Here is a 14,770-nt window from a genome sequence, read left to right as displayed (position 1 = left end):
CAATGTTGACCTAAATGACTAATGATAATAAATACAATCCACCTGTGTGTAATCAAGTCTCCGTATAAATGCACCTGCACTGTGATAGTCTCAGAGGTCCGTTAAAAGCGCAGAGAGCATCATGAAGAACAAGGAACACACCAGGCAGGTCCGAGATACTGTTGTGAAGAAGTTTAAAGCCGGATTTGGATACAAAAAGATTTCCCAAGCTTTAAACATCCCAAGGAGCACTGTGCAAGCGATAATATTGAAATGGAAGGAGTATCAGACCACTGCAAATCTACCAAGACCTGGCCGTCCCTCTAAACTTTCAGCTCATACAAGGAGAAGACTGATCAGAGATGCAGCCAAGAGCCCCATGATCACTCTGGATGAACTGCAGAGATCTACAGCTGAGGTGGGAGACTCTGTCCATAGGACAACAATCAGTCGTATATTGCACAAATCTGGCCTTTATGGAAGAGTGGCAAGAAGAAAGCCATTTCTTAAAGATATCCATAAAAAAGTGTAGTTTAAAGTTTGCCACAAGCCACCTGGGAGACACACCAAACATGTGGAAGAAGGTGCTCTGGTCAGATGAAACCAAAATTGAACTTTTTGGCAACAATGCAAAATGTTATGTTTGGCGTAAAAGCAACACAGCTCATCACACTGAACACACCATCCCCACTGTCAAACATGGTGGTGGCAGCATCATGGTTTGGGCCTGCTTTTCTTCAGCAGGGACAGGGAAGATGGTTAAAATTGATGGGAAGATGGATGGAGCCAAATACAGGACCATTCTGGAAGAAAATCTGATGGAGTCTGCAAAAGACCTGAGACTGGGACGGAGATTCGTCTTCCAACAAGACAATGATCCAAAACATAAAGCAAAATCTACAATGGAATGGTTCAAAAATAAACATATCCAGGTGTTAGAATGGCCAAGTCAAAGTCCAGACCTGAATCCAATCGAGAATCTGTGGAAAGAACTAAAAACTGCTGTTCACAAATGCACTCCATCCAACCTCACTGAGCTCGAGCTGTTTTGCAAGGAGGAATGGGAAAAAATGTCAGTCTCTCAATGTGCAAAACTGATAGAGACATACCCCAAGTGACTTACAGCTGTAATCGCAGCAAAAGGTGGCGCTACAAAGTATTAACTTAAGGGGGCTGAATAATTTTGCACGCCCAATTTTTCAGTTTTTGATTTGTTAAAAAAGTTTGAAATATCCAATAAATGTCGTTCCACTTCATGATTGTGTCCCACTTGTTGTTGATTCTTCACAAAAAAATACAGTTTTATATCTTTATGTTTGAAGCCTGAAATGTGGCAAAAGGTCGCAAAGTTCAAGGGGGCCGAATACTTTCGCAAGGCACTGTAGCTATGGATTTCACAGACATGGCTGAACGAAAAGAAAGAAAGAGATACTGCTTGGTAATAATTGGCCGTTTTACTAGGTGGGTTCCAACTGTGCACTGTGATGCTAAAACGGTAGCAAAACTTTTGGTAAGAGAAATTCTCTCCACAGACTACACCCATTTCACAGGAGATGTGGTTGCACAGGTGACTGCCCAATTGTGGATAGATCAGAAGTTTGTTTGTATGTACCACCCACAAAGTAATGGGATTACTGAGAGGGCTAATCAAACCATAAAAGAGGGGCTTACCAAAGCATGCCACTCCACCGGGAAGTCATGGGTAGTGTCTCCCCTTAGTCTTGATGAAAATGTGCAATAATATAAACTGCGGAACAGGGCTTAGCCCACATGAGCTCTTAACTGGCCATCCAATGAACGTTCCTTTACACAGACCAATGACTCCAAAACTGACTGACCTGACTGCTCTGGACGATGATTTGAACAAATATATGAAGGAACTAACCCATGCTGTTAGGTCTTTGTATTCCCAATACAGGAAGGTCCAGGAAGTTCCAGAACAGGGCCACCCAGACAGCCTGCCCGTTGATGTTGGAGAATGGATCAAGCTGAAGGTCTTCAAGAGAAAATGTAACCACCCCAGATGGATGGGCCCATACCAGATCATCACAGCAACACCCACAGCTATCACCTATCACACTGCCAAAAGACGTACCAACCATCATAACAGATAAGAGTGCACATCCAGACCCAGATGTTGTTACACATGACCACTATGGTCATATTGTTAAAAACAAAACTTGGGGTAAACCTTTAAGGTACATGTTTTTGGTGCTTCTTATTCTGCACCAGCAGTCTCTGCTCGGAGGAATAGAGATCCAGGGAAACCAATTGAAAACCAGTAATCAATGGGTAAACATTGGTCCAAAATCTGAGTAGACGAGCCACGCCAAGTGGTTTGTATGTAGTCGTTTTGAAAAACCCTCAGAGTCAAAGTGAGTTGTTAGGATCAATTGTCGTAGGTGATTGGATTAACAACATCACCTACTCCATGCAGGCCCATATGAATTTGACTATTGCTGGTTTTGCCCTTCTTTCTACTGATGTTCAGCATCTTAAAGCTGTTTCATCCAGGCATAGCCTGGCATTAGACTACATCCTGGCTAAGGAGGGGGGATATTGCAGGGCCCTAAATTATATTTCCCCCACTGAATGTGTTATGCTTCTCCCTGACTCCTCTGATAATATGACAGAGATATTGAAAGGATTAACACTGTTGGCTGATACCTACACTCCCACAGGAGAAGACTCCTGGTTCCCCTTTGGGTGGTTGAAAGATAAACAAGGACATTTTGGATTTAAGTTGTTTTCCATTTTGGTTCCGTTACTGCTCCCACTGATTGTTTTGTTAATTTGCATTTGTGCATCTGTGCATCTGGCAAATGTGTACTTCATAAGGCTATGCCAGGCATGTTTATGCTTCATGTTCCTCATCCCCCAGGCCCTTATTTCTATCCTCAATCTCCTGAGGATTGCTTGCAATCTAAGGCATCTTTTATGGATGATTCTTATAATTACGATGCTTGAGTTGCTTTGCTTTTGTTGAGGCCTGCTGGCCTCAAAGGGGGGGATGAAGAGGGTTAAACCAAGGCCTTATACCTTTTAACGGGTTAATAAATGATGTTATGATAAACTGTAAGGTTTCCTCTTCAGGAGACCTTTGTGTGTGTGTTAAAACCTGTTTTTGAGTGTTGTGACCTTCAGACACTATCAGAAGGTGTCTACGTTCAGACTCCTCCTGTCTGGATCCCACCGTGGTAATCTGGTTTTCTGAGAACACAAGGCTGCCACAGACCTGATGAAACCAGCCAGCTGTCAGAAGATGCTTACACTCTTTCACATTGTTATGACTCTATACTTGAAAGGTCAAGTTTCGGTCAAACCCACTTCTGAGCTTTTAATTGCTGATAAGATGGTTACTGCTGTCAGGGGAGGTTAGATTTATTAAAATATTGTTGCCAGGGAAACTCACGCAAGGAGGACTGGGAGAGGCTATATGAGTTACAGGATGTCTTAGACATTTTGCAGAACTTGGGGAGAACTATCATATATTGTTATACTGTACTCTGTACCAACTTCTGCCTACAATTGTATGGCGTAGCAGTGAAGACGTGTTTGTTTTGTCCTCTCGTGTACTTTTGTATTTTTTCATATTTTTTGTATATATATTTCAATTTATTTTCAATCTCTTTTCGATTTTTGATTCGATTATACCTTCCGGTAACCTGCCTCACCCAATGTGATACGGAATCGCTATTATTTTCAATTTTAGAACACCGTCAAGAATCTCCAGAAGCTAACCAGCTAATTAGCTACAAGCTATTTAGTCATTGTTAGCCACTGCTAGCGGCTTTTACCTTCTGCCCAGATGCCAGCCCTGTTTTTAGCCTGGATAATACTCGCCTGTCTACTAATATCGCTTGTCTACCATTATCGGACTGTCTCTCCACAACAAAGCCGGATTCCTGCCGTAATCCCTGGACCACTACTTCTGATCTTCACAGCTAGCTTGCAGCTAGCTCACAGCCTGCAGCTAGCTAGCTCACAGCTAGCTTCCACTCACCGTGGCACCCAGTACCGAAGCTATTCCCTGAGGCCCACCTCCCGGCCTACTCAGCTGTTCACCCGAACCCCACTCATACACGGCTAGAGCCCAAAACTCCACCGGATCCCTGCTGTAAACTCTGGACCTTGGCACCGGATCACCGCTGCTACCGATTGGATATAGTGGCTAACGCCACTGCCACGAAGCTAGCATTAGTTAGCCGTGAGCCAGGCACATCTCCCGGCTAGCAAACTAAATTCCGCAATACCTCTTTCACCATCTGGCTTGGATTCTCTGTCGACACGGCGCCCCCGCCGCACCTCCACGACTGGTCTGCCGACAAATACTCCATCCACTGTTACAGACCTATATCCATCCTGCTCTTCGAAAGCCAAGTCAACAAACAGATCACTGACCACCTTGAATCCCACCGTACCTTCTCCGCTGTGCAATCTGGTTTCTGAGCCGGTCACGGGTGCACCTCAGCCACGCTAAAGGTACTAAACGATATCATAACCGCCATCGATAAAAGACAGTACTGTGCAGCCGTCTTCATCGACCTGGCCAAGGCTTTCGACTGTGTCAATCACCATATTCTTATCGGCAGACTCAGTAGCCTCGGTTTTTCTAATGACTGCCTTGCCTGGTTCTCCAATTACTTTGCAGACAGAGTTCAGTGTGTCAAATCGGAGGGCATGTTGTCCGGTCCTCTGGCAGTCTCTATGGGGGTGCCACAGGGTTCAATTCTCGGGCCGACTCTTTTCTCTGTATATATCAATGACGTTGCTCTTGCGGCGGGCGATTCCCTGATCCACCTCTACGTAGACGACACCATCCTGTATACTTCTGGCCCTTCCTTGGACACTGTGCTATCTAACCTCCAAACGAGCTTCAATGTCATACAACACTCCTTCCGTGGCCTCCAACTGCTCTTAAACGCTATTAAAACCAAATGCATGCTTTTCAACCGTTCGCTGCCTGCACCCGCACGCCCGACTAGCATCACCACCCTGGATGGTTCCAACCTAGATCATGTGGACATCTATAAGTACCTAGGTGTCTGGCTAGACTGTAAACTCTCCTTCCAGACTCATATCAAACATCTCCAATCCAAAATCAAATCTAAAATCGGCTTTCTATTTTGCAACAAAGTCTCCTTCCCTCACGCCGCCAAACTTACCCAAGTAAAACTGACTATCCTACCGATCCTCGACTTCGGCGATGTCATCTACAAAATGCAGTTTATCACAGTGCCATCCGCTTTGTTACTAAAGCACCTTATACCACCCACCACTGCGACCTGTATGCTCTAGTCGGCTGGCCCTCGCTACATATTCGTCGCCAGACCCACTGGCTCCAGGTCATCTACAAGTCCATGCTAGGTAAAGCTCCGCCTTATCTCAGTTCACTGGTCACGATGGCAACACCCACCCGTAGCACGCGCTCCAGCAGGTGTATCTCACTGATCATCCCTAAAGCCAACACCTCATTTGGCCGCCTTTCCTTCCAGTTCTCTGCTGCCTGTGACTGGAACGAATTGCAAAAATCGTTGAAGTTGGAGACTTTTATCTCCCTCACCAACTTTAAACATCTGCTATCTGAGCAGCTAACCGATCGCTGCTGCTGTACATAGTCCATCGGTAGATAGCCCACCCAATTTACCTACCTCATCCCCATTCTGTTTTTATTTATTTACTTTTCTGATCTTTTGCACACCAGTATCTCTACCTGCACATGACCATCTGGTCATTTATCACTCCAGTGTTAATCTGCTAAATTGTAATTTTTCGCCTACCTCATCATGCCTTTTGTACACGATGTATATAGACTCTTTTTTTCTTTTTTTTCTTTTTTTCTACTGTGTAATTGACTTGTTTATTGTTTACTCCATGTGTAACTCTGTGTTGCTGTCTGTTCACACTGCTATGCTTTATCTTGGCCAGGTCGCAGTTGTAAATGAGACCTTGTTCTCAACTAGCCTACCTGGTTAAATAAAGGTGAAATAAAAAAAATACTAAAAGGAGTATTTTAATACTTAAACAAAGTCTGTGTTTCCTTTCCATTACCAATGTATGTATGAAAGCAATATAGACCTGATCATTTGTTGAAGACATTGACCAACACAGTTCTCATGAGAACCAGTTTCATCATAGTGCTTGATGGTTTTTGCGACTACACTTGAAGAAACATTCAAAGTTCTTAACATTTTCCGGATTGACCTTCATGTCTTTAAGTGATGATGGACTGTCGTTTCTCTTTGCTTATTTTTGCTGTTCTGCCATAATATGGACTTGGTGTTTTACCAAATGGGGCTATCTTCTGTATATCAACCCTACCTTGTCACAACACAACTGATTTGGCTCAAACAAAATAAGAAGGAAAGAAATTTCACAAATTAACCTTTTAAGAAGGTACACCTGTTAATTGACATACAAGCTGGTTGAGAGAATTCCAAGAGTGTGCAAAGCTGTCATCAAGGCAAAGGGTGGCTACTTAGAATAATCTAAAATCTAAAACCCTTGAATGAGTACTGTCTATATATATATATATATATATATATATATATATATATATATATATATATATATATATAGAGAGACAGTATATATATATATAGACAGTACTCATTCAAGGGTTTTAGATTTTAGATTATTCTAAGTAGCCACCCTTTGCCTTGATGACAGCTTTGCACACTCTTGGAATTCTCTCAACCAGCTTCATGAGTTAGTCGTGCCTTCTTAAAAGGTCATTTGTGGAATTTATTTCCTTAATGCTGTTTAGCCAATTAGTTGTGTTGTGACAAAGTAAGGGTGGCATACAGAAGATAGTCCTATTTCGTAAAAGACCAAGTCCATATTATGTCAAGAACAGCTCAAATAATCAAAGAGAAACGACAGTCCATCATTACCTTACGACATGAAGGTCAGTCAATACGGAAAATCTTAAGAAATTTGAAAGCTTCTTCAAGTACAGTCGTAAAAAACATCAAGCGCTATGATGAAACTTGCTTTCATGAGGACCGCCACAGGAAAGAAAAACCCAGAGTTACCTCTGCTGCAGAGGATAAGTTCATTAGAGTTACCAGCCTCAGAAATTGCAGCCCAAATAAATGCTTCAAAGAGTTCAAGTAACAGACACGTCTCAACATCAACTGTTCAGAGGAGACTGTGTGAATCAGGCGTTCATGGTCGAATTACTGCAAAGAAACTACTACTAAAGGACACCAATAATAAGAAGAGGCTTGCTTGGGCCAAGAAACACGAGCATTGGACATTTGCCTGGTGGAAATCTATCCTTTGGTCTGATGAGTACAAATTTGAGATTTTGGGTTCCAGTCGCCGTGTCTTTGTGAGACGCAGAGTAGGTTAATGGAAGATCTCTGCATGTGTGGTTCCCATCGTGACGCATGGAGGAGGAGGTGTGATGGTGTGGGGGTGCTTTGCTGGTGACACTGTAGGTGATCTACTTACAATTCAAGGCACACTTAACTAGCATGGCTACCACAACATTCTGCAGCGATACGCCATCCCATCTGTTTGCGGTTAGTGGGACTATTATTTGTTTTTCAACAGGACAATGACCCAACACACCTCCAGGCTGTATAAGGGCTATTTGACCAAGAAGGAGAGTAATGGAGTCTGCATCAGATGACCTGGCCTCCACAATCCCCTGACCTCAACCAAACTGAAATGGTTTGGGATGAGTTGGGCCGCAGAGTGAAGGAAAAGCAGCCAACAAGTGCTCAGCACATGTGGGAATTCCTTCAAGACTGTTGGAAAATAATTCCAGGTGAAGCTGGTTGAGAGAATGTCAAGTGTGTGCAAAGCTGTCATCAAGGCATAGGGTGGCTAATTTGAAGAATCTAAAATAGAAAATATATTTTGATTTTGTTTTTAAGCACTTTTTTTGGTTGCTACATGATTTCACATGCATTATTTCATAGTTATTCTACAATGTAGAAAATATAAAAAATAAAGAAGTTTTGACTGGTACTATATACAATATATGAGAGGACCACAAAAAGCATCATTGTCATGCCCTGACGTTAGAGAGCCTTGTTTATTCTCTATTTGGTTAGGTCAGGGTGTGACTTGGGTGGGCAAATCTATGTTTCTATTTCTTTGTTGGCCTAGTATGGTTCCCAATCAGAGGCAGCTGTTTATCATTGTCTCTGATTGGGGATCATACTTAGGCAGCCCTTTTTCTCACCTTAGATTGTGAGATCTTGTTTTTGTATAGTTGCTGTGTTAGCACTACAAAACCTTACGTGTCGGTTATCTTTCTTGTTTTTTTGGTGTTCATTTAATAAATTCAAAATGTACGCCTACTACGCTGCACCTTGGTCCAATCCATCTTTAAACGATCGTAACAATCATAGTAATTGGTTATGATAGAAGTAATTTAAGTAGGCTAGCAACTGTGAGGCTGAGGAACCCGTATTACCTCCAAATTTAATTTATTTAACATTTTATTTTAGTAGGCAAGTCAGTTAAGAACAAATTCTTATTTTACAATGACGGCCTACACAGGCCAAACCCGGATGACACTGGGCCAATTGTGCGCCGCCCTATGGGACTCTCAATCACGGCTGGTTGTGATACAGCCTGGATTCGAACCAGGGTGTCTGTAGTGACACCTCTAGTACTGAGATGCAGTGTAATGGGCCAAAGGTCAAAAGGTAACATCTCACAACGGGATGAATGATGCCATGCTCCAGCAAGGCACGGCAGAGCTCCAAACCCTGGCGCCTGCTCTCTGTCTTTCCATTCTATAGCAACTAGTCGATCAACTGGCAGCCAGGGAAGGAGCGCTGGTATGCAACACCCTGCGCCTCCCTTAGATGCAGAATGGAGTCTGCCAGTTATTACACTGCAAAACACAACACACACACAAAACATGTCACATCCATTTTGCACTCGAGAGATAGAATGAATGGAACAGTTACACACAAACTTGTGTACACAATTGGTAGAGTTGAATGTTTCAGTCCATAATCACCAAAACCAGCACATACTGAGAACATTCTGTAATTCAGATGATGTGGCTACCCTTCTTCCCAAGCTAGGCATGACTTCTTCAAGGGCACCATTTCCTACCAGGCAGAGACCCCCAGGGTAAACAACGTAGTTCTTACTGCTTATACAATCATTGTCCTTGGATGATTACCTTGACAGTGTTCAAAGATATGCCATCATCCTTACGGAAACGGTACAGCAATTTTGCATCCTTGAACATAGGGTACTTGTCACAAACTAAAGAGATCAGAGAGGAAACATTTCCTGAAAATGTTTTCACATTGCCCTACTTTATAGTTCAGCATTTTGGATCTCCTGTATCAATGTTAGTATATTGGCAAAGCTCCTTGGCTCTTGGTATCCCTGATGTAGGAGGAACTGTATAACAGGAGTTGAATATACACTTGGTCCTGTGTCAGGGCTATAGGCTCTTGGAAAAGTTCTTACTATGCATTTTATATCCCCTTAGAGATGTTACTGTGGTGCCCTACAGTACCATGGTGCACAATGTCATGTCCATAAGGTGTTGCAAGAGGCAGACCACCGTTGCCCGATCGAGGGCTTCCTTGTGGCTGTTCAGCCAGTCTGTAAGCTCTTGGGCCAAAAAGTAGTTGGGGTAAGTGCGCAGATGGTACAGTCGGTCCTTGATCAGTTTGCCATCATGCAGCCTCAATGTTGATACAATGTACAATTAATCAGCTATAACTATTATAAGTAGGCAAGGGCACATTAAGAAAAAATATTGAAACATGTTTTTAATCAATTTCAGTTATGACATTTCTGCATGATACAGTGGGGCAAAAAAGTATTTAGTCAGCCACCAATTGTGCAAGTTCTCCCACTTAAAAATATGAGAGAGGCCTGTAATTTTCATCATAGGTACACTTCAACTATGACAGACAAAATGAGAAAAAAATATCCAGAAAATCACATTGTAGGATTTTTAATTAATTTATTTGCAAATTATGGTGGAAAATAAGTATTTGGTCAGATCTTGCGTGGATCTTGCGTGGAGCCCCAGATTGAGGGAGATTATCAGTGGTCTTGTATGTCTTCCATTTCCTAATAATTGCTCCCACAGTTGATTTCTTCAAACCAAGCTGCTTACCTATTGCAGATTCAGTCTTCCCAGCCTAGTGCAGGTCTACAATTTTGTTTCTGGTGTCCTTTGACAGCTCTTTGGTCTTGGCCATAGTGGAGTTTGGAGTATGACTGTTTGAGGTTGTGGATAGGTGTCTTTTATACTGATAACATGTTCAAACAGGTGCCATTAATACAGGTAACGAGTGGAGGACAGAGGAGCCTCTTAAAGAAGAAGTTACAGGTCTGTGAGAGACAGAAATCTTGCTTGTTTGTAGGTGACCAAATACTTATTTTCCACCATAATTTGCAAATAAATTCATTAAAAATCCTACAATGTGATTTTCTGGAGAAAAAAAAATCTAATTTTGTCTGTCATAGTTGAAGTGTACCTATGATGAAAATTATACAGGCCTCTCTCATCTTTTTAAGTGGGAGAACTTGCACAATTGGTGGCTGACTAAATACTTTTTTGCCCCACTGTATATTGTATCTATTATTGTTAGATTTTTATGGGAAGGTCGGCTGAAGAAAATATGTGAACTATCTGAAATGAACTTGTTGGATTTCAACACAGTATGTTTCTACAGGTAGCATAACTGTAAAGAAAATCAAGCTTCTCTTTCTCTCTCTTCCATACCTCAGTTGTTCTACAGCAATCATAATTTCAGCCTTGTGCAGTCTGGTCATTGCTTTTATGTTTCTGCTGCATTCCATTTTCTCCATGTTCCTTTACTGACACTGGTCTAAAAAAACTACTAATTTCATTAGAAGCCAGTATGTTTACCAAATAACCAGTGCCCAGCAGCAGCCTCTGACTATGTGGGATAGATGTTGTGCATAAACCCAGAGAGAGAAGGAGAGAAATCCTGATGGTGTTTAGAATAACTGCAACACTCACATCAATCAGGAGGACACTTGGTTTCTGATGAGGTATTCTCATCAGAATCTGTTCTGCCATGGACAAAAAAAATGAAGAGGGAGAGAAAGCTAGGCCAGACCCTATAACCAAGGGGCCAGACTGGGTGGAGGGGGGTATTGAGAACCACAAGCCACCATCATCATACTTACTTACTGTGCATGCTCTGTACACTCTGACATGATAAAAAGCCAATATAAAAAAAATAATTAAGGAACAAATGACAGGGTAAATATCAGACAATGACAAAACGCTAGCTGTCATTCACTGCTCAGTATACCCTGAGGGTCAATAATGACGTTTTCCTCATATCACCACAAGGGGTCAGCATAGATCTATAAATATACAATTTGGCTACCAGAACTCTCAGGAGAAACCCCATAGAAATACAATTATTTATAATTAGCCTATTTCTAACTCTATGGTCCACCCTTTATGCTTGTCCATATAATATAACCAGAAATCAAATAATAGCACATACAAGTGGAATATAAAGATTTATTTTCAGTGGGCTAGTCATGGACTAGAGAGAGTATAGGCTATTTGTTTATTATGGGCGGTGGTGGATTATTGCAAACGCACAACAGCTCTATTAGGATTCTTGAATTATGTTTTTGCATGATGGACTTCCACTTAAATATAAAGACCACTGTCCAAATACAATTGTGCCTTTAAAACTGTGATAGTTTTATGTTATTTATATGGAAAGTCAGATGGTAATTTAGTGCGTCTACATTTTTAATAACTAGCCCTATTGACTATAATATATCCCTGGACATATAGCCTACAGACTACATATTTAGTCCTCAGATGCTTTGCATTCCAGCATCAGTTCCCTTGTGGTCTTTCACAATACACTATTTTAATATATCAAGTGGTGAGGTAGTGTGTGTGAGAAAGAGAAACATATGCACAAATTAAATAAAGTAGACAGACAGTAGCCTGTAAAATGTCTAGTCTACAATATGTCTTTGCAGGTCTATGTAAAAGAAATGTTGGGCATCATTCTACATTCAACCTTTGTTGGATTGTCAAAACGCACACATCAGCTATTATGCAAATTACCCTTCTCGTCGTCTTTTTATTGGAGAAGAGCAGGGAGGTGTAGTCTATACCGTGTGACATCATGCAACCGTTCTTTATGAAGAAAGTGCGCTCGCAAGCATAAACCAGTACAGCTACACATATGCAGAGCTTTTGGCCCCGCCGTGGACTCAGAGCACCTTTCTTCTATCTGATTAAGAGGACGGTTTTCTTTCCATTTTTACGCACGCGTGTTTTCACTGTAGATTTAATTTGACGGACTTACTAATTGTATGAAGCGTCTCATCAATAGTGCAATTGTTGCAAAAGACTGCATGAAAGAATAGAGTTTTGTGCCCCTTGGAAGTGGCCAAGACAAATAGATCCTGGAAAGAATGACCGCGGAATCGCATACAAATCTGGGTCTGCCGAAAACCCCTTTGGGTTATGTCAGTGAATTCGACTTGATGAAGTTCGAAGTGAAGAAGGAGACAATGCAGGGGATTGATCACTCGTTCATTGGGCCGTGCAGCGAGCTCCAGAGACCGGACTCAGTCTCCTCTACACCGGTCAGCACCCCTTGTAGTTCGGTGCCATCGTCACCGAGTTTCAATCCGGGTGAGCAAAGGAACCCTGATGATCTTTACTGGACGCCCAGCAGTGGAGGTTATTCTCAGCAAATGTATCCCCACACTTTTGGCCTGACACCTGAGGACGCAGTGGAGGCCCTTATCGGTACCACAGTCCACGGGCACCAACCCACTCCAAACGGTCATCAACATGCTCTCCAAGCAGAATTCGAAGGGTACGGGGCGGCACATAACCTCAGCGGCCATGTCCAGCAGTACCCTGGACTTATCCGTCAACCCGACGGTCTCTCGGGTCACCCTGATATGCAAGATATGCACTGCCAAAATCAATATCACCACAAGCAGGACCTCGACAGCTCGGCTCCGCACTCACCCGACTCCCAGCTTAGTGCGCACCACCTCCATCAGCAGAATCGCCACGACAGACGACTCAACGTGGAGAGCGCCTTCTCGGACGACCAGCTGGTCTCCATGTCAGTGAGGGAGCTCAATCGACACTTGAGGGGTCTGACCAAGGACGACATGATGCGTCTGAAGCAGAAGCGCCGAACCCTGAAAAACCGTGGTTACGCACAATCGTGCCGCTACAAACGCGTTCAGCAGAAACACGTTCTTGAGCACGAGAAGACCAGCCTTGTCACACAGGTGGAGCAGCTGAAGCACGAGCTCAACCGACTGGCACGCGAGAGGGACGCATATAAACTCAAATGCGAGAAATTGACTGGTTCGAATGGTTACCATGAAACTGGGTCTACCAGTGACAACCCTTCCTCGCCTGAGTATTTTATGTGAGTTTATTCTTTGTATCAGCTACCAAAGTTATTTTACTGATTTTATTGATAAACTTATTTGTTTCAACAATATTAATGATTTCTTACCAGTTCTTGATGCAAACCTACCATTTAATTCACCTTTTCAAATAAAGATAATAAGATTTGTAATATGAATCTATAATCAATCATGCATGCTGGACATGTATGGAACTGTCTATTTAGTAGGTCTAAAATCTGTTGTACATTGTCACACAAGTCTTCGTGAAAATACTTTAAATAGTTCCTCTTACTTTTGTTGAATTGAAAAAACAGTCTGGTTTATGAAATTACATTACTTTTGGATTCATGTACTAGGCCTACTCTCAATTTAGTCTTAAATGGAATCATCCATCAAAACAATTTGAAATTATTTTTATTTTTTGTGTTAAAATCTTCACTTGAGTGGTATTCATGTGTTAATTCTGCCTGCTGTAGGCTATCTATTATAACAAATATAATGAGTACATGGGTGATGATGATGTATCTACTTGTTCTAGATATCCTTTTATGTTATATTACATTTTGAGGAGCTGGTTCTGCTGGCCAGATGTGGCTAATGGTTTTGTTGTTTTCTTTCACATACATTTATGTTAACTGTACAAGAAAAAGTGCGAGATTTTTTGAAAGTATTATTCATGCATTATTGCCTGCAAATGACCATCATTGTTACCTGTCCAGTTGTGTTGAAATCTATTGTCACCTGCTTTAGACTTGTAAAGATCAATAAAGCCATTAATACTTTTATTCTGCAACTTTGTGTTTAATCTGTTGAGTAATCATTGGATCCACTTATAGACATTGTGCTGGCTCACTTAGCTATGTATTAATTTGGAGCTGGTCTGATTAATTTATTGATAACATTTATTGAGCATGGAAGCCAGTGGCTTTAAAATAAAAATCATATATTTTTTTCCAGAATGTTTTGTTTTTACAGAGATAAAGGTTTGCTTCATGTGGCCATATTGTTAGCAGTATGAGAGTAGTTTTTCTCATGTCTATAAAGAAGAAGTGAAGTGCGACTGGCAGACATAATGGTAAAGGAACATCTTGCTTACATCTAATTAAGCTAATTGATGTAGAAATATTTGATTGCTGAAAAAGAAAGAGTCATTACAACAAGAAGGAGCTCAATAAAACGCAAAATTCAAAGCTGTGACCAATGTGTTTTAGAATTTTTTTAAAACAAATACAGTTGAGTGATTGATTGATTAAAACAAATGTCTCTTCATTTACACTCTTTCTTTCACCTTACTATACCTTCTATTATTACTTTCATCATGGAAAAACAAGTGCAAACCTTGCACCTGGTGTGTAAATCAGGTGCCAAGTAAGCTGCGGAATCCTTTTTTAAAAGTCTGTTCTGTGCA

The 14,770-nt window shown here is 41.7% G+C and overlaps 2 protein-coding genes across 2 annotated transcripts; one reads left to right on the top strand and one right to left on the bottom strand.

Annotated features, from left to right (window-relative positions):
* Nucleotides 1-2,172: 2,172 nt before the first annotated feature.
* On the bottom strand, nt 2,173-10,871 carry LOC149976095 (DEP domain-containing mTOR-interacting protein). The gene is given in 7 exon segments (XM_090204200.1): nt 2,173-2,217; nt 8,655-8,820; nt 8,822-8,833; nt 9,099-9,216; nt 9,476-9,496; nt 9,499-9,653; nt 10,700-10,871. Coding segments are annotated over 7 exon segments (603 nt in total). The 5' UTR covers nt 10,786-10,871.
* On the top strand, nt 7,981-14,147 carry mafbb (v-maf avian musculoaponeurotic fibrosarcoma oncogene homolog Bb). Its single transcript, XM_021569739.3, has one exon. It carries the CDS (start codon nt 12,397-12,399, stop codon nt 13,381-13,383), a length of 987 nt encoding a protein of 328 aa, XP_021425414.1. The 5' UTR covers nt 7,981-12,396; the 3' UTR covers nt 13,384-14,147.
* The last annotated feature ends 623 nt before the right edge of the window (nt 14,148-14,770 follow it).

Source organism: Oncorhynchus mykiss, chromosome 17 (assembly GCF_057628025.1).
Source record: "Oncorhynchus mykiss isolate SJ-2025 chromosome 17, ASM5762802v1, whole genome shotgun sequence".
NCBI classification, from domain to species: Eukaryota; Metazoa; Chordata; class Actinopteri; order Salmoniformes; family Salmonidae; genus Oncorhynchus; species Oncorhynchus mykiss.
Note: the sequence above shows the minus strand (reverse complement) of the source record. Positions and strands in the feature narration are given on the sequence as shown.

Excerpts from the sequence above, each read along its gene's own strand:
- mafbb (XM_021569739.3), top strand. The coding sequence starts at position 12,397 with ATGACCGCGGAATCGCATACAAATCTGGGTCTGCCGAAAACCCCTTTG.